The sequence below is a fragment of the Tachypleus tridentatus genome, chromosome 9 (assembly GCF_004210375.1).
Source record: "Tachypleus tridentatus isolate NWPU-2018 chromosome 9, ASM421037v1, whole genome shotgun sequence".
Taxonomy (NCBI): Eukaryota; Metazoa; Arthropoda; class Merostomata; order Xiphosura; family Limulidae; genus Tachypleus; species Tachypleus tridentatus.
The window spans coordinates 97,950,117-97,971,338 of NC_134833.1; the positions used below are offsets into that span (position 1 = coordinate 97,950,117).

Sequence of the window (21,222 nt, forward strand, 5' to 3'; positions counted from 1 at the left end):
TGTAATCATAAACATAAATATAATAAACAGAGGGATCATCGTCTAATTTGTAGGTTATAAAAAAATAAACTTTAATTTTCACTGTGACCCACCTTCTTATGTATATTAAGGTTACAATAATAAGGTAACAAAAGTTTAATCTTCCCTGCATATTAAAGTTATTAAAGTTCAGTCTATATAATTCAAGTTAATACATTATATCTCCATATTAAACATGTTGAATTTCTCAAAGAAATAAACGTAATGCAAAAAATATATATATAATCACAGTATCTCTTTCCATATTAAAAAGATACACTGGACTAAAATTTCTCATGAATGGTTTTCAAGCACAATTATTTCAGGCAATAAATATTAAAAATTACGAAATAGGGAAAAGCGTAAAAATTCTGAGAAAGCGATCTAAGATAAACTTTCCAGTGAACAATACGCACCAGTCATATGCTGTTCCTCGTTAAGTTTATTCATATTTTCTCCGGAACTGAAACTCCCACGAAACGTATTCGCTTTCTTGTTTTTTAATAAACCACTTTGCTAAATTTGGAATAGGTTTCTAGGAATTCGAGAAAGTTAGCTTCTTTACGTTTACTTCATATACCGAGAAGGGAAACTAACAGTTGTGACTTCTTGTTCACTCATTTTAAACCTTAATTCAGTTTATTTTAAACCAGTTTCCTAACGACATTTTAAATCTGAAATAAATTTTGTAAAATTGCAGAATTTCCCTTATTCAAAGAAATTGTAAATTACAGACAGTTGAATTACATGAAATATTTTAAATAAAGATTTTTGGTATGAAATATGTAATATTTCTTACACCATCCCGTATTCCCCAATAGGTAGCAGAATTTACTGAATTCGCTAAAATTCTCGGCTCGATTCTCCACAGTGGATTCACTACAAATAACCTATTGTGTGGTTTTACATTGAAACAAATTAACACTAACACTCCTACTAATTATTTTCCCAAGATCTTCTTTTGACATTTTAAATACATTTGCGACTTCCCCCAGTGGATCAGCGGAAAGTTTGCAGATTTAAATCCCAAAATCAGGGTTTAAATTCCGCACGGTGAACAGAGCGCAGATATCTAGTTGTGTAGTTTTACAATAAAACAAGCAGTTGTGATCAACCTTGACCTTTAAGCATTCATTTATGATTTTTCCTAACATTCAGAAAGTTACTAGTACTTTACTTTTCAAGGATTCCAATACAATGAAATAGTACATAGTTTAAGTAAAATATTTTATTAAATTACAAAAATATCCAGATTTTAAATAACAGACTTTAGCTGTAACACGTATAAATATTATACAACAAGCTCAAATATTAATAATATGAATAACATAAAACTAATTCAAAGGTTAGGTGAAAATCTTATTAATAGCTGAAAAAACAAAAACATTAAAGAATTTCAACAAGGAACAATTTGATCCAGCAATCAGTAGAAATTCAAACAGTTGCTAAAAAAAGATCCGATGATGAGTGAAGTTATTTTAATAACAGACAGCAGCTTACAACATTGAGTAGATATTCTGGCAGTAGGTAACAAAATCCAAAGTTGAGTGAAGCGATTCTAATAATAAATAAAAAGTTGCATTATACAGTATACATTATAATAGTTAGCGAGATATTTTAAACATTCAGTAAAATTATTCTACAAATAAATGATAAATCCTATTCTAAGAAATGAGTAATATATAAACACTGAAAGAGGTGAGTGGTAAAATTACTATAAGTTTCAGTGAATTTTTCTTTAGAGGGTTTCTTTTTGTTCAATTAATTTGAAAGATTATTAAATTGTAAGTCCATCGTTTTTCAATGGCAACAACCTAAATCTGAGGGTCGCGGGTTTGAATCCCCGTCACACCAAAAATGCTCGCCCTTTTTAACTGTCGGAGTATTCTATGGTGACAGTAATCTCACTATTCGTTGTAGCCTAAGCGTTGGCAGTGGGTGGCTAAATTAGAGACAGCTAGCGTAGATAGTTCTCGTGTAGCTTTATGCAAAGTTCAAAAATAAATAAATAGTCTTTTTTTTTTTAACCCAAACTAGTTGATTTGGTGTTTTATGGCGCAAAGCAACTAGGCTTTCTGCGCTAATTTACGGCCCACTTCAATTGCCGCCATCATACTTAAAACCAAAAATAAACCATTCCATTTTTTTAAAAGGATTAAATATATGTATGACTAGTATAAAAATTTTACTTTAGACCTTTTCAATCTAATTTAACATTACCCACATTACAAGAGTATGGTTCTTCAATATTTTTAATAACATAATGATATCAAATACTTGTTAATTATACAATCATGAGAAGTTAAGATGTTTTATATAAGTTATTTAACCTTTAACCCAAAAAATCTGTATACGGCCTCAATTTTAAAAATGAACGTCAATAATGGATATGGTTCTCTACTAAAGTAAACTCAGCACTATGAGCACTTCCATTAAATGAACCCTTGCTGGGGCAATGTGTGTCAGCGCTTACATTTAGTTTGACTAGTCGTCTTCCGGAACAGCTTTCCTGCTAGCAGGAACACGTAAAACAACACTAGTTCATTAAAAAGTTGAAACTTCGTAGAATTGATGTAAGAAAATAATTTGCTAGACCTGTGCAATATAGCCATTTGTTAAAGATGCAATAGCTTATTAGAGGTTAACTAATATGTTAAAATGCCAAATATTTCTGACTTGAATATATGTATTATGTCACTTGAACAGCATAACACTTAAATAATTCTGCTCTGAGTACATTTAAAGAATATTATTAATTATTTGATTACGAGTTAATCCTTCACAGTAAGAAAGATTTGGTTTTTAGAATATGTACAGATATTAAAAATCGAAGATTAGTTAAAAATCTTCTTAGCAGATGAAAAAAAAAACATTAAAATTTTAACAAGAAATGTCTTTCTTACTGTAAAAGCTAAAACTTGTAATAAACTACTACATATGGAGTTTTTAATAGAAGATTGAATGATTACGAAGTGATTAATAAGTGATTTTAATAGAAGAGTGAATGATTACGAGTGATTAATAAGTGATTTTTAATAGAAGAGTGAATGATTACGAAATGATTAAGAAGTGATTTCTGATAGAAAATGAATGCAAAGCTGGTTATAGATTAGTATGTTATAACTGATAAAGTGAGTAAATGAATGGCTGGGTTGAAAGTAATGTGTGGATATTAATACAATAAATAATTGAATTAATGGCTGGAAAGATGTTGATACCGGTGTATGGTTCTGGACTGATTAAAGGAAGAGAACCTTAAGCCTAATCATAGAAGTGTAAGATATTCTTGCTAAAATTGGCCAATACTAAAGAACCAGTCGGTGAGGTAAGAGCATTTCTTGGGCTGTTATCTGACTATTGTTGTTTTATAAAATCTTTCTCTGGCATATTCCGTCCCTACACAAATGACATGAGAAACCAAATAAATTTGGGACGGTTGACTGTGAACAAGCATCTAAGAAATTGAAGACGAAACTGACTACTACTCCTTTATTAGCACATTCAACTCTAAAATATCCACTCATTTTAGATACAGGTGACAGTTATTTTGAAGAGGGACCAGTTTTGTCTGAAACACATGTGACTGCCTGATATAGAAACACAATGAATGCCGCAGAAAGGAGATATTATTTAACACCAATTGAGCTACTATGTAGATGAGCCTTGCGCCACTTCCTTTATTATCTATATAAGCAAAACTTTATGCTCCAGACAGATTATGTAGTGTTGAGGCAGATGGTGAGTTTTAGTAATCCTGAAGACTAAATAGCAGAATGGCTCTAGAAACTTTAGGAGTATACTTTTAATACTGAATATGCGAAAAATGTTTTGTCATTAAGTCAGTTAAAGAAAATGCTGCTACCTTAACTAGATGGAAGAAAGAATACAGCAAAGATATCAACAAAAGCTAGGAAAAGTTGAGAGATAGCTGTAAGAAAATCTACGAGAAGGTTGACCTAGGGTCCAGTCACTTTCGAGACTTAATACACAAAAAATTATAAGAAAAGTATAAAAAATTAAATAAAAAATTAGGAAGTAGGAAAGAGAGAAGAAAAAGAAAGGAAACAAGGTAGGAAGGACAGGAAATGTTACAACACTTGGTGACTTTTGACATTTTGCAGGTTGATAAATGCAGGGCTTAGCATTAATAACAGACGTCAAATTATTTAATTCAAAAACACTAATTCGATTTCTAATAGTATGGGTAAATTTTTAAAAATCACATTAAATCACCTGAAAAAACACCGAATCATCAGAATTTATATTGTCTAGTAGTAACCCAAGTGTGTCCATAAAACCATACCAGTTACCAAGGGTGAGAGATAAATGCAATGAAAAATATAAAATTCATCATCACTAAAACTACACAATACAATGTGATTAGTTATGAAAACCGAATTAAAATTAAACTTACCTTTCAGGCCAAGACGAGAATAAAAGCGCATTACAAAAAATCATTCATTTCTTGCAATTCCTAAAATTTTATATCAATATTATTATCGATCCGTCAGTCTTCGTATATATGAATGGTTAATATGAGAAAAACAAACTTACTAAGAACAAAACTGTTTCTAAGGGAACTACATAAAAAAAATGGGACTTCCTGATCGAAAGAAATATTTTGAAGCGAGGAACAAGAACAGATAAAAAGCACACAGAGGGAAATATGTTTGAATATATATTTGTTATTGTTCGGTTTACATATTTATATAGTTAAGGCCGATGCAAAATGCATGCAATATTTCGTTGTGCCACGTGGAGTAAATTGATTTCAATTAAATATCTCCTCTTTTACATTTCTTATAAAAATGACATCTAAAGCTGTGTGATCAAAACTTTTATTGTTTTTGCTCAACCGTTTAGTAGATTCATTTGAGTCTAATAAGTTTGTTACGTACAACTTTGTTATATAGAATGCATTGTAGTATGCTATTAGCATAGCTTGACAATACATTACATTTTATTTGGGTAAAAACTTAATAATTCTGCTGCATAATTTACCAGACTATTGCTGGATTATCACTACTGATTTTGTTTCACATGACTGCCTGTCAAGAACACCTTTGGACCTCTTTTTGTAGGAAAGGAATGAGTGGAGTATGGGTCGAAATTTGCGTCAGAAAGTAACATATTTCATCACAGCAAAGTATAATGTTTTCATAGAGTGAGGATCTATGTTTATCGAGTGCAGACCAGACAAACTAGTGAGTCTCCCGCTGGTACAGCGGTAAGTCTACGGATTTACAACGCTAAAATCAGAGGTTTGATTTCCCTCGGTGGACTCAGAAGACAGCCCTATGTGGATTTGCTGTAAGAAAACACCTACACCTACAGAATAGTGACTCTAGACATTGATACATAGCTACTGACGCAAGTAAAGATTGTGTTGCCAATGTTTGAAACAATATTGCGCAGAGTTAGCTCTGCGACTTGTGTTTACTGTTAACATATGTGCTCACAATTGGAAATCGGTATTGGATAACAAAAGCTTTATCCAATACTTATAATTTACTTTTTCCTATTCATGATAGTCATTAAACTTTATATTTATACTATCAACGATAATACATGACTTATTCTATACTTAATAGAACGGTACCTATTGCTCCATTTACAAGTCCAAGAGTCACATCAATGAATCTCCTAACCCTAACCTTGCAAGCGATGTTTATTACTATATCTTTTTCCAACCCATCTGTAAGAGTTTGGAAACTTAAACGAAGATACCCGGAATAATCCATCATATCTATAGCGAATAAACGAATTTCCTTTTCATTAAAATTTTAAGCATTCCTTTAATTAGCTCATCACACATGTCTGGTGGATAACAAACACACCACATTGGTTGAAAGGTCAACAAGTATTTTTACCACATTTTTTTCATTCTCCCACATATGCGGTCATTATTGATATACAATTTACGCTCTTCTAGCATCCTAATATTAGCAGTAATAACACCACCATGAATTCTGGATAGCACACAAGCAAAGCTTTTCTCTTCTTTCTGTGGCATATTTATCAACAAACCATCATAGAAAACATATTATTTACAAATTTACAGTGCTTTTTAGTAGCCTCTGATGAGTGAGGAGTAGGAATATACACCGGACCTTCATAGACGGGTGGTAACTGTAAAATATTTCCTAAAAACAATATACTTAGCCGTCCCTCATTTAGCAGTGTAAGACTAGAGGGAAGGCAGCTAGTCATCACCACCCACCGCCAACTCTTTTACCAACGAATAGTGGGATTGACCGTCACATTATAACGCCCCCACGACTGAAAGGGCGAGCATGTTTGGCGCGACGGGAATGCAAACCCGCGACCCTCAGATTACGAGTCGCACGCCTTAACACGCTTGGCCATGCCGGGCCGTGGTTGAATCTAACAACGCAAAATGCATATTTTCTTTTTTCTTTATGTTTATTGGCCTTAAAATTTTGGCCAGCAGTGTATGTGAAAATTTTGTAATCCACGTTCTTGGTATTCTCGTTTTCAAACATAGTGGGTTATTGTTCCAATAGGAGTATCACTTGTAAAAAATTATAAGATTTATTTAAAGTTGTTATTAATATATCTACAAGAGGCTATTCGTTCTGCTGCAATGTTATTATGGATAAATGAGCCATTTAACAAGGGTTACTCTTAGTATATATTCGCTCAGATCATCCTACATCCACACCACAGAACCATTTCATTTAGGTCATTTTACATTCGTATCCAGTACTGTTTTAATTAGCGAGAAAATATATTGGTTAAACTCCTTTAAGCTCTTGATTTCCTAACATTTCTAAGTAGCATTTAGCTATCAACTTCTCATGTAGGCAAATAACTTTTAATTTGTTAAATATTCCACTTTTTAGCTAATGTATGGTGGCACAATGAAGATGGCAGAACAGAAACTGATTTAGCCTCTGTTGGTCAGTGCAGGACTGCATTATAGTTTTAACAGTCTAAAACACCAAACTTCTCTACCCTTGATGGTGCTACCTACCATAACCATATCGAAAAAGGTTTGGTAAACACAATACATCTAACTTATGACAGTGTTAATTTAAGGAAGGTTCATTTTGTGTAATATAGATGATATATCCCTGCTTCCTCTTCTTGTGTAATTCATACTATGGATTCTCGGTCATAAAAAGTGTTACTCATAATAAACTTCAGCATCATTCTCCTTGTCTATGGCAATATTATTATCATCTTCATTATACATTAACAAATTCATATTCCTTGATCTTCTCAGCCCTGATGTTAAAGTTGGTATATAAATATTGTGATTTAATTAACTGATTTCTTTCAACTAGCAAAAACCCGAATACATCTTATGCCCGTCAGTTATTCTTCCTAAATTATATTTTTACAAAAAGATACGTTGTGCATCAATAAACATAGTTCTTCATGCTCTGGAATAGATTATTTAGGCTTGAATAACCTTTATAAAGTCTGTTGCAAGGTCTAAGGTAGGCTTACCGCTATGCCAGCAGGAGACTCTCAAAATAGTAGCAGTAATAAAAGCTAAAATGCATTTATACAGACAGAACAGTTCGATTACTTGTCTACTCATTACGAGTTTAGTGAGTTGGTGAAACCTTGTAAGTACAGTAAGTGTTGATATAATAAGTCTAAAATAAAGACGCAGTGTGTGATCACCTAGCCTAGAGCCAAGTGCACAAAATTCATTCTGAAAGAAAAATTATCGAATTTTAAAATTAAATAATTTCTGAACTACTTCATTTTCTGTTCCTTCACCAATGTTTTTAACAGAAAAAAAAATTACTTTAATCAATGTACACCAAATTAAAAAATTAACAAATATTCTTCCAGTTTTATTGTCTATATTAGGTTATACTTTTTTGGTAAATAACATTACATAAAAGCCATTCTATGAACGTAATGTTATCAAAATGCGCTGGCTTGTAATCCAGCCGATTGTTACCAAACTATTCTATGAATACGCCACGAAAGAATGTCAAGAATTGCCTTAATTTCGACTAATTCACAAAGGAACTTACGTACGTTTGACTAGCTCAACTGCACTTTTCCACTTCTTTGTTGGTCAAGCTTCGTTTCACAAAATTTATTTCAGTTAGCTATGAAATGTAAAGTTAATGTTTACTATGTGGTGATTTGGTTTTGAATTTCGCGCAAAGCTAAACTAGGGCTATCTGTGCTACCCGTCCCTAATTTAGCAGTGTAAGACTAGAGGGAAGGCAACTAGTCATCACCCCCCCGCCAACCCTTGGGCTACTCTCATACCAACGAATAGTGGGATTGACTGTCACATCATAACGCTCCCTCGGTTGACAGGGCGAGCATGTTTGGTGTGACGAGGATTCGAACCCGCGACCCTCAGATTACGAGTTGAATATCTTAACCACCTGGCCTCCTATGTGGTGAGAGTGGTAACACTTGTCCTGTTATTTTTAACTGGAAAATTTTTGTCACCTCCCTTAAAAAAAATATATCTGGTTATCACCTTGTACGCATCATGTTTAAAATAGTATTCCTGTTATTCACATAGTATTCCCTGTGTGTATAATATACCTATTATTCCCCTATATTATACCTCAAACGGCCAATGTGTATAAAATGTGCACGTTATCCATATTTAACCTATTTATCTTTAATTTCAAATTTTTGTCGATTTTTTAATTATTTTCTTTTTTATTCCATCTATCACCAGTATACAAGCAAATACCTCTATAAAGTGGTAAAATATAAATATGCAAAGAATTATTATAATTGCCGAATTAAGTGAAAACTAATTTTAAACTATTTTATCGTGTTGTATTGTGTTACACGATACTATATACGTTTCTTAATTTAACAAATTAATTCTACTTTATCTCATTACATATTCACAATTTTGACGCTTGTGTTTTATTACTACTTTTATTTTTGTGTTGTATCCTGAGCAAAGAACTCAAGCAACCAATGGCAGTTTACGCTACTGGAAAAGTAGCCTTTAATAAATTCTCATTCATCTCAATAATATGTTAATGTTAAAAAAGTATTTAAAACACAACAAATCTATTATAAAAATGGGTTTACTCACAATAGGAAAGTAACTAAACATAAAAAGTTAAAACTGAAATTCATATATTTCAACGTGAACTCTTCCCATCAAACAACATACTTGTTTTAATTTTTATAATTACCTGGAAACAATGAATTACTCAAGCGTTAGACACACAATGGAAAAAATATATCATGGTAAAAACAGTTGATTAACTGTTAACCATAAACGGAATCTTGGAGCCATAATCAGCATTATGTATATTTTTACTCGAGTCATATTCCTTAAAAATATACTGATAGCTTAGAAATTGAAATACAGGAAACTGTCTCCACGGAATTCTATTCTGATAAATTTTGCCTTACATGTCATCCTCACTTTGTTGGCATCTAGTGTCTGAAGTCAAGTAAGACAAGTTGTTTGGATACCAGGATTGGGAATATTCTAAGATTGGACATCTTAGGTCAAACAAATACACTTTTACAGTTTTTGTAACTGCAAGAAAAATAGTGGAGGTGTTACATTTAGTAAAAAATATTATCACATGAAAGGAGGAATGGAATTGCCAATTTTTTAATGATATATGTATGGAATGTAAAAATAAAATACTATTACTGTTTTGTATAATCTGATAAACTATACATTGAAGTGATTTAATATCCTTTCTTCATCACATGAAATAAACATATCACTAAGTCAATTTTATGAACGTCTCTGCTTAGGCACAGCTTCGAATTACTGAAATTGGGTGAAATTCAACAAGCTAACAAAACTGAGTCAAAAGAAAAGACTGAATTATTTCCTTTCCACCAAAAACTGTTGAATAGCACAAAAATGAATGTACAGTTTTAAAGCATATTTTTCTCATACATAGGTTGATTATGTTTTGTTGTTTTTGATACTCAAAAAAAACAATTGTGCAAAACCAATTCTTTTTACACTTATGATTTAATTTTTTTAATTTTTCAAATGTTATTTGATAATTAAAGGCCTTTCCTTACAATTGATTTTTCCAACTACAACATAAGAAACACCTGGTTCTTCAGGACTATCCTTATACATCTATAGATAATATTTATCAGAAACCTGCATTTTCTCTAAGTACATAACAATAATGCTATACAATAATGAAATATCAAGCTTCTAGTCAACCAACATCTGTGAAATTTTAAAATTTTACAATCCAAAAAATGTAAGTTGTAAGAATTAAAAAAAGTAGATGTAATTATATATATATAAATTATTATATTCAAATAGCAAACATCACACAAGTTTATTAACACAAGATCAGTTTGAAACAAGTTCTTAGTAAACCTGTATGTTGGGTGGAAGAATAACTACAAAAACAAGATATCATCATAGACACATCTGCTTTTCAGACAATATAACTTCTCTCAGAATTCAACTTTCAATAATAGTTTATTATTCAACTTAGGTTTGGGAAAATGAAAACATCATAAAGTTTCCTTACTGAACTTGAGATGCACACAAAGTAATAGTTCTTGATTACTGTGTGTCATTCTTGAATTCAGTTTTAGAAGTGTCCATCCTACACCTATTAACTGCATTTTATTTCATATTGAAATAATTCAGTTTTTTAAATGAAACAAAAAATATGAATAACCATGAATAATTACTAAAAAAGACTAGATTAATCAACCTCTGTATGAGTATTTCTAAACTTTTCACACAATTTTGTATTTACTAAATGTGTTTACTAACTTGAAATCAAACACATTTAGTGAATATAAAACTGTATAAAAAGTATTTAAGTTTTATGTATAAAGTTGATTTCAAGTGTTTCTCATTATCAAATTTAAGCAGTAGTTTATACCAAAACACTTCTTTCGACTACTCCGAAGGGCGCTTTCTAAGTCTCTTGTTTCAAGACTATATTTGTACAAAATAAATTTGAATCTTTGGCTAGATTAATATGAAAAAGAAAAGCTGTTGCATCAATTTAACTAATAAGCAAATGTTATTAATCACATAATTAACCTTGAGTCAAAGAAATATTCAAGAAAACTACTCTGTAACAGCTTACAAAGCTAACAAAATTTGCTCTAACTGATAAATATAAAAAATAATATACAGAAGCTGTGTGTTATGCATTTTCACTTAACTGTTTATATGAACATCTTTCCTCACAATAATCTGTACTGATTATTACATAAAAACAAACATTAATATTACAAATGCCATCTATAACATTGGCCTTAATTAAAGATTTCAACATATGCTGGATACAAAAATTTAATTATTCGGCATTTACACCTCTTTTCCAGAATTTTTTTTCCCACTTTTAGGTCATGTGAACTTCTGATAAGATCCATACAGTCATCATGCTTGTTTATGTGATTCTTGCTTGAAAAATAAACATTAACAAAATACTTGAGAATGTTTACTGTCTGCTTCTACTATTACTTTCCCACCCCAACATAAAAGTACTCTTTAGAACAGAGTAACAAAGGACTAACTCAACCATCAAGAACAGCTTCCTTGAGAGTAAATGTTTCTTGGCCTTGCAGATGGGGTATATCACCTGCATGAGCCATCTTTTTACCCATTGCTAATCCAATTGCAAAAGAATAGACCCGAGAATCAATGATCATTCCTTGTTCACTACACTCTTAGAAATAAAAATAATTCTATAAATATACAAATTGCACAGTGTACATAATATATATATAAAACAGTCATGTAAAAGTAAGAAAATTAGTAAAAACAAATGCCACAGTAAGACCAACACTTGTAATAATATAATGCTATTGATCCACTTCTTTTAATGATCTATTTAACACGATACATATTGTAGTGCACTAAAAATAATATTGATATCTTTTGTATTAACTTAATTCTTTTTTTCAAACTATGAAATATCAACACCTAACTGCATAATCACGCAACTTTTAAAATGTATTTACTAAAGTACAACAACACTATGGACTTCATGATGCCTACACATGTGAAATAAGAAAAACACAAAACTTTCAAGAAAGGAAAAGGATATAGTAATCATATCTTTATATTTGTATTAGTAACACGTGAAATTAATTATGAGAGTGTGTGTGTATCTTTGTAGTTCATACTTACACAGTACCTCAAAAGTCAAGATAGAACTGACAATCCCTCACACTACAACTTGTAATATGATGTTATTACTTTTAATTTTGTTTTCCTGCTATATTTCTTTTACCTTGATCTCCCTAGTTTACATACCTATGTATATTCATCATAGCTTTGAAAGTGCTTTGTCTCTATTTTTCCCCCCCATATAATGTTAAGCTAAATACATACATATAAATATATTGGGCAAATTTTCACTCTTTTGTACTGTATTAGCTTTCATCAATAGATAGAAAAAAGTATTAGCAAATTTTAAGCTGTGATACCTTTGCAGCTGGTCCATACAAAGTTGACACTGTGCTGCCACCTACTGATAGTGTTACAACCCATTTTATTCATCAGTTTATTCATTTATCAAACTAAAGTTCCATTATTTTTCTATTCTTAAACTACATTCTGCTATGCTTTGTCACAAATAAAACATAAATGCTAAAAGAGGACTTTAAAAAAACTTGTCACAAAGAACTATTAGGTTGTCCAAAAATAAATGTTTTTGAACTCCGAAGATTGGAAAAGTATAAACCAGTGTTGTAAAACATGCTTTGATCAAAGTAAGCACCATTTGCTTAAACGCACTTTTGCCACCATGTAACAATGCTGTTTATGCCCCAATATAGAAATCAGACCTTCTATGGTCAATCAACTCCCTGAAAGCTTCTTCTGCAGCTGCCTGGGGTTGAAAGTGTTTATTGCTCAAAAAGTTGTCAAAGCACTTGAAAAAATGAAAATCTGCAGGGGAATGCAGGGTCTGGGGAATAAGATGGATGAGGCAGAACCTCAATTCCCAATTTGTTCAATTTCTGGTGCATCATCCTTCACAGGTTTCATAACATCGATTTTGTTGATCTTCAGTCACCTCATGCAGAAACAACTTATTCAACTTTTTTGTCTTCCCAATCGTACTCAGGTGGGTGGTAATGCTTGATTTGCTTGTGCCTAGCTTTTCTGCAAGCTCATGTACTGCTCTGCAAGGGTCTGTGTCAACTGCTTCCCTTAATGTGTTTTCATCTAAGGGCCATTTCCTTCCATGACCTTTGTGGTCTTCAAGACTTTCATCTCCATGTCAAAACCTTTGGAACCAATGATGAACTGTGCATTCATTAGCAGATCCATGGCCGAATACCTGATTGACATTCGGTGTAGTTTCAGTAACTTTTCATCTAAGTTTGAAGTCATAGAGGAAAATCAGATGAAAGTCCTTCTTGTCCATGCTGCCTTGGAGGTTGTGAAACTTACTCCAAGTAGAGTTGAAACAGCAGATAATTATGACACCTTGTAAGTGACAAACGTTGGATTCAACCAACCAACCAATAACAAGTTACTCAATATTCAGCTGCTAAATGCTTTCATGAAATTTCTGACATTTATTTCTGGACAACCTAACATTTATATATTTTTTGTGCTTATAGATTATCAATTACTAATGACTGACCAGGATAAAACATATAAAACAAGTTATTTTTTTTCATAATATTTCACTTATCAGTACAATGCTCACCATTAAGTTTCTTCAACAGCTGATCCACAGGAACATGAAGAACTTCAATAAACTCTGTTAAAAATAAAACATTTCTGAAAATAACGAATTTAAATTGGAAGCTAACAAACAAAAGTGTAGTAATTACAAGATATGAAATACTAAAATAGAAAGCATAGATTTGACAAAGTTAGCTTCTAAACCTTAGATTTTGCCATAAAACACAGAATATTACAAATTGTTAAGAGTAACATTTTGGAATGAAATTATCTTTAATGCAACAATCAGTAAGATGATTTTTATGGATGCTTGCAATTTACATCTAAAATAAATACAGGTAAGAAAAATACCTTTTTAAATTTTTGATAAGCATTGCTTGCTTCCTATAAAATTGGAAAGTTTCTGAGATTAAAGTGAAAAACAGCATTAACATTATTACTTTTAAGGAATAGGAGAAACTATGCTAAAATTTTCATGCCACAGGACAAGAGACCAACTTCTCATTTGCAAAAATAAAGTTAAATACACCATATGGGCCCCAGGTTTGATACTTAAAAACAAAAGATATAAATTGTGCAAAATCAAGTTTGACCAACAAAGAAACAGGAAAGTGCAGCTGATGCAGTCAAACACTGGAAAATTGATTTGTGAGCCAATGAAAATCATTTATGAAATGAATTTGTGGCATATTAAATGAATAATTATTGGTGAAAATCAGTTAGATTAACAACTTCTAATACATTTAAAAGCCAGTGCCTTTTGGCAATGCTATGTTCCAACAATAGCTCTTATGTCATGTTGCTTAGCAATAAAAGTATAACCCAATATTGCTGTTAGTCTTTGTACTGAAAAAATAAAATGAAATATATAAATGACAAAACTGAAAAAATATATGTTAATTCCTTATTTTAATCTCCATTGATTAAGGAGGTTTATTCTTCTTAAAAACATTTAGAATATAACAATAAATAGCTTAATTCAGAAATGATTTAAAGTTTAAAACTGAATTGATATTTTTACTTTTATGATAAATTTTATATGCTTGACTAAAGTCTAGGTGATCATTCACCACATCTTTACTTTAGGTTTATTACATCAACACTCATAGTTTCACAGTACCCATGACCCCCTTACAACCCCCATCACTAAAACAGTAATGGGCAGACAGTAATCAAACTATTTTATCTGGATAAATGCACTTTGTCTTTTACGACTCCTCCTATTTCAATAAATCAAGCATAACATGACATATACTAGTTTTTATACTTTTCTTATGTTCTTACAAAGATTAAAATGGATTAGACAGACAGTAATCAAACTATTCTATCTGGGTAAATAACATTTGGACATATGACTCACCCTATTTCAAGAAATCAAACTCTGGCTTTTATAAACGATAGATTAATCTTTTATCAGTGGTGTTAATCATGTTGGTAAGTATACAACTTTATTTCAAATTGATTAAGCAGATCTTATATATATATCTTTATAGTAGGCACGAAAAATAATGGTTTGATGTACATAACTACTTTTAGGCCTTCTTATCTATCTCTCTCTCTTTTTTTTTTATCTGTACTGGTAAAGTTCTACTAGCTTTGTTCATATGCATACAGCTACTTTTAAGCCTATTAAATAACACTTCTTACCATCAGAGGTCAAGGTTTGCATAGCATGCTCGTTTTCTTTACTGTCTCCATCAACCTTTGAAGTTTAATAAAAGGTAAGAATTTTTGAATGAAAAAAATAAGTTGATTATACTAAAAAGTTAAAAACTGTGTGTGTTTTAACTGATACAGCCATAATTAAAACACACCCATCATCCAATTCTTAATATCACTATAAAATATAATATCAATAAAGTTATTATTCTTACTTTCAAAACTTCAATTGCTCATGAGAAAAACAATCATACTGTACCGTGTCAACATCTCCATTAAAATATCATGAATGATTAAGACATTCTATAATCAAATTACTACTGGTTATTGTAATATCTTACTGAAATTCAAACAATTTTGGTAATTTGTTGGTAAAAACAGTGGTGCATTTCTGGAATTTTATTTGTGGGAGTACAAAGATTTTAAAGTAGGGGAGATGTAAGGGTGTATTACAAGGGAGAATTAAGCAGCCTATAATAAGTAATTTTAACAGCCAATGTTAACTCAAGCTCTCCTTGCAAGCTTTGTGGTAGTCTGATGCTGTTTCAGACTACCATTAAACCTGTCTACTTAGAGATACTTCTTTCAAATGATATTATACAGTACAACAAATCTGCCCATCAAAACAAATAGATTTATGTCAGTAGAAGTGCCAATGTGAAATGGATTATAAAATCTTAACTAACCTTGATACTTCACATTGGGAGCAAACCTCTCCAAACTCCCATGAGTGAAAGCATATCAAGACACTAGCTGAATATTAAAATACAATTATGACAAATACCAATAGAAAAATCTGTACTTCAAAGTTGAAGCTAGTACCTACTAATAATCATTAGTAATTATGACTTTTCTTCAATATTTCATACATTTTACAACTATTTTAACCTATAGGTCCTATAATCAAAATACTCACACCAACTGTTACAATCTTCATGGTGCAACTGGAAAGTCCTGGATCTAAGGCTGTAACTGGAAACAAAGACATCACTTTTGAAAATGAAACATCTACTTATTTGTTAAAACTTGTTCCTGATACCTTTTGATAAAGATGATTATTTAAAAAAGGGGGAGCATTAAATGATGTACTACTCATTTATCTGATATTCATACAAAGATTAGGTTGAATAGCTTTCTAGCAGATCATAGCTTAATATATCTTATAACTTAGCTCATGTACCTCCTTATGAAATTATACCTCACTTGTGTCAGGTACCTTTCTAGTAGATCATACCTTATTAAGGTCAAGTAACTTTCCAAGAGGTTATACCTTTCTTAGGTCCATTATTTGTTTTTAGTAGATTAGACTTTTCTTTGATCTAATATATTTCTAGTAGGTTATACCTCACTTAGTTCAGGTAACTTTCTCACAGATTGTAACTAACCAAAATTACTTTAAATGTGAAAAAGGGTACAGCTGAAAACAAATTGAGGGTGTGACTTAAAGGAATGAAATAGAAATTCAACTTAGGGCAGGATGGATGGTGAAACAAAATACAAGGCCTAGTTAACTAGCAAATGAATGTGTAAAACTCTTATCAATGCAAGTGTAGCTTGTCCATCAATTTTGATTTAATTCCTATAAGTTACATACACAATCCTTTTTTGTCTGAACCTTTTTTGTCACACCTAAGGTGTTTTTGGTTAGACATCATGATTTTTTGTTAATACACACCAACAAAAGACAGCAAGCAAGAAAGTGACACTCAATAGTAACCAACATGAGCTTTTGTATCACAACCCTATTATTTGGAACAGACCTCTGCTTTACAGAACCAACTATATTCTTTAAAATATATGGTGGTAGTTTTTACTCCCTGAAACAGTGTTAGTAGCTTCCTTTATAGTAATACCATGGAATCTAGATTAACAGTTTCTTGTCATCACCTGCATTTACTTTGTACAGTTGTATGAAGTATCATTATTCATACTAAATTTCTTAAGCTAATATTAAATGACACTAAATGCTCTTTAATTAGGAGAATTTCAAATTTATATTGAAAAGTTGGTAATGAATAATACCCTTCCAACTATATGATTCTTTTAAAAACTTGAGCAAGAAACTGCTAATTTAATAAGCTTGGCCAAACGAATACTTATGTATCTGCACATGTTCTCACCCTGTAGTTCTGTTGCTAGGAATCAGCTGTCTTTAATTCAAATGATAAAAAAACTCAAAACAGTCCATTTTCAAGCTTAGATGAACTGTTGCTAAAAGGTTTAGACTGACAGCAAAGGCACGTGCAAAAATTAATCATCAAAATAGAGCAGTTTTTGTTGAATAACTTTGTATGTGTCATATTTCAACTAAATTTGTCACCTAACTGCAAGTCATAAAGATCCAGTGTACCATATTTGGAGGAGAAAAAAAAAAACTGAATCAAGGACGTTCTGCTCTTAAATAAATTCTCATAGTTTCAGCGTGAAGAAAAAAAACTTCTATAAAAATTCAAGAAATTATATCTATGAATTTTAATGGACACCTTGAAATTTGGTATGTGAACTAAGGATCCACTAGACATATATCCTTTAAACATGTGATAGCTTGGATTATCAAAATCTGAGTTACAAAAAGTAAAAAACTGCTAAACTATCTTTCCTATTAATAACTTAGGTCAGGTACTTTTATAGCAGATTAGACCTTACTTAGTCCAGGTAATTTTGAGAAGCAGATTATGCCTCACTTAGTTCATATTATACCATACCAGCTAAATCTCAACATGGTAGATATTGCTAATTTACTTAAAATCATGGCACACTAAAGTCTAGTTAGAAGATTCCAGTCTTGAAGCCTGGTTTTAAAATTTCAAACAAAACATCATTTGGATGAATCTTCAACATGGAAAAAGAGTTGTGTAATACATCACAATTTCAGTTTCTTTATTTTCAACTAAAAGCCCACCTGAGCTCACATGCTTCACTACAGCTGAAGAGTATCCTGTTTCTTCCTTTAGTTCCCTCAGAGCTGTGTCCTCCACCGTTTCTTCTAAATCTATCAAACCTTCAAAAGAATACTGTTTTATCAACTATTCATTAAGATCTTCAGAATATATTTGGTGAAATACTCTTATGTACATTTATGACAAATCTTGTATTAACCACTCTAATCAGTTAATCTCTCCCTGTTAGCTTTTAAGATATATTGCAACTATGCATTAGCTGAAAATAAGTAAAACTATTTCAATTAACATTTCATACACCCAAAAATTGTTTGAGTAAAAAAAAATTTCTTTAGCTCATACAGTAGGGAATATCCTATATAAACACAAAATAAAGCAACTTGGCATTACTCACATCACATCATTTAACTCAAGTGCTGTAAAACTGAATTTATATCCAGTTTAGTCCTAATTCACCAAATTCCATTTTACTTAGTGTAACTTAAGTGAATCAGAAGTCAAACCAAATGTAAATTCATTTTGATAGCATGTGAATTAAATGATACAATCTGAATAATGCCATGTAGATTTATTTTGTAGATCACATGAAATTGGAAGGTATGTCATTTTAACAATAACAACGTTCAAGCAAAAGCCAAAAGCAGTAGTGAAACTACCCGACAGATGACTTTCATTCAGACTGATACTGGGAACAGCAATGCCCCCTCTGTACGAAAAGGTAAAAGATATTTTTCATTTTCGTTAATCAGTGTTTTTTCTCATTCATCACTAATGTCACAAGCTTTCAAGAATATATATTTATTTACAGAAAAAAAGAGAAACAAGTAGATAATTACCTCAGTTAAACAGACACAGAATTAATTCATTGTTTAATTGCAATAATGGCAATATTAGTGTATGTTATACAATTTGTAGGAGAGAAAGACAGGATCTGTTGTTGATGGCTACTATGTGCTCTCACTACACATTTTCAGTCCAGCATTTGCTACTGCACTTAGCATGCTTAAGAGTTGCTTCCCTCAATGACAAATATTGGTGAATTACAGATTACTCTGAGAGCTACTTTAAAAAGCATGTACACTGAACTCTCCTCTTTACATTCATACCACTAAAAAAACTAACACTTGTTCAATTTTTTAATTATTTCTAGACAGTTACTGTGAGCATTGAAACTTAAATTTTCTGGAAAACATCACATGACTCTAGAATCAAAAGTAGGCAAAGCTAGTGAATGAATTTTGTAGCCTGTTCTAAAAGTGCATAATATTCACAAAAAAAGCAAAATTTTTGCTATTTTTCATTTTAAAAAATAAAACCTTTTATATTTCATGTATAATAAGCAAACCATGTAAAAAATAAGTGGCTACAGTAGTTTATTTTCCCATTTCATTCTGGCTTCAAAAATATTTTCTTTGATCTATGTCATATGTTTGCAATGAGCAAGCTAAATACAGTACATCAAGTTTCTGTTTTATATAAAATGATTTGATAAATCTAACTTGCAAAAGAGTATGCTGTTGATCTAAACATTGTTCCGAATTTATGGTATGTTTAATACTTATCACGAACGTAAGTTAGGCCATAAGTTGCAGCTTAACTGAATGTCTTGGGTTAAATATTCATTTTCTTTTTAAATCAGTTTAAATTATTTTATTTCAATATGCAGAATTTACATGACAACAATGTGTGGTACATGAAATACAATTTTGTACAGTAAAACATAAGCCAGGGAGTCTGGGTTTGAAAGATTGTTTAAAAGTATAAAGTACACAGATAAACATACTTTGTTACAAAATTTCTTAAAGAAGTGAGACCAACTTTAATTTGTTAAAAAACTAAATATAAAAATCCCAGTAACAATAAATTTCTAAAAATATTGTATTTTTGTAAAACAAAGTTCCTTTTACATTTTCAGATATAAAGCTACATATTAAAATTGAGAAATATGGGTTAAGATATTTTGAAGTTTATCAAATATTAACTAATATTTCAACTTATAACTTAATCAACTAAAGGTACAACTTACAACTTTATGTAAGTGTGATATACAAGGCTTACAATATACACATCTGAAATTAAAATATACAAATAACCAATATAATTTATACAGTCAAACTAAAGTTAACAACTGGACTAAATATTTTAAGTTAAGATTGAACAGATGAAATTTTTAAACAGGTACAAACTATCAAACTGATTTCATGAATGTAATTAAAATAGCAAACTTGATGAAAGCATTACTCATCTAAAATTGAAGTAGTCGGCTTTTTGTGTCTAACATCAATGGCTTAAGTATGCCACCACCTCCACAATTACTGATGGGAAAGAGGAACTAAAAGAATCCCACAAACTTACAATTTGCTGAAAGGTAAAATAAGTGTATGGGGCATAATTACTTTTTATAAAGGAGGGCCCACATTTATTTGCTATACATCTGCCCAAACCTAACTCTTCAATAAACTTCAAACAAATTTGAATTTTTTTTATACTGGTATAAAACTACTGAGAATGTAGAACTCAATGTTTTTCTAAAATTAAAAAAAATAAAGTTGTGATTTAAAGAAGCACTCTCAATTTTTAGGTCATTTTGATAAAACATGATTTTAACTTTTCACAGATATGTACAGACTAGATGAATGCCAATGATATGACAGTAAATACTTATTCATTTTTATTCTGAAAAGTAAACCTAAATGTTTTATGAACATCTTTTCTAAATGTTTATTATATTGTAGTGATATGTGTGAATGTCTATCCTCTTCTAATTATTTCATGAAAACAAATTATTGATATATATTTGGTCACCTCCTGTAAGATGTCCTCGATTAAAATTTTGATTTGTTTATTTTTTACATTACATTCAATGTTCTTCTTGATAAAGCCTTGTAGGTTGAACCATACACAAAACTTCTTCTCAAAGAAATACTTCTACATTGTCAAATGTCTGACTCTGTGACTTATTACTTTTCACAGCAAAAACAATAAATTATGTGGCAAGGAACAAATCTGAAATGGTATAAACTT

General features: G+C 31.0%; 1 protein-coding gene across 17 annotated transcripts in view; it reads right to left on the minus strand.

Annotated features, from left to right (window-relative positions):
- Nucleotides 1–1,231: 1,231 nt before the first annotated feature.
- The window catches only part of LOC143225832 (ADP-sugar pyrophosphatase-like), a 65,067-nt gene continuing 45,076 nt past the window's right edge, over nucleotides 1,232–21,222 (minus strand). For 13 of the 17 annotated variants that reach the window (XM_076455918.1, XM_076455926.1, XM_076455919.1 and 10 more), the window contains 5 exons: nucleotides 18,201–18,299; nucleotides 16,215–16,270; nucleotides 15,287–15,341; nucleotides 13,662–13,715; nucleotides 8,957–11,666 (listed from right to left, as the gene is read on the minus strand). In XM_076455918.1, the coding sequence (XP_076312033.1) occupies nucleotides 11,515–11,666; nucleotides 13,662–13,715; nucleotides 15,287–15,341; nucleotides 16,215–16,270; nucleotides 18,201–18,299 (416 nt within the window). In that variant the 3' untranslated portion in view covers nucleotides 8,957–11,514. Of the gene's footprint in view, nucleotides 1,577–8,956; nucleotides 11,667–13,661; nucleotides 13,716–15,286; nucleotides 15,342–16,214; nucleotides 16,271–18,200; nucleotides 18,300–21,222 lie in introns of those variants that run through there. The other 4 variants (XM_076455927.1, XM_076455930.1, XM_076455916.1 and 1 more) reach the window with 2 other exon arrangements.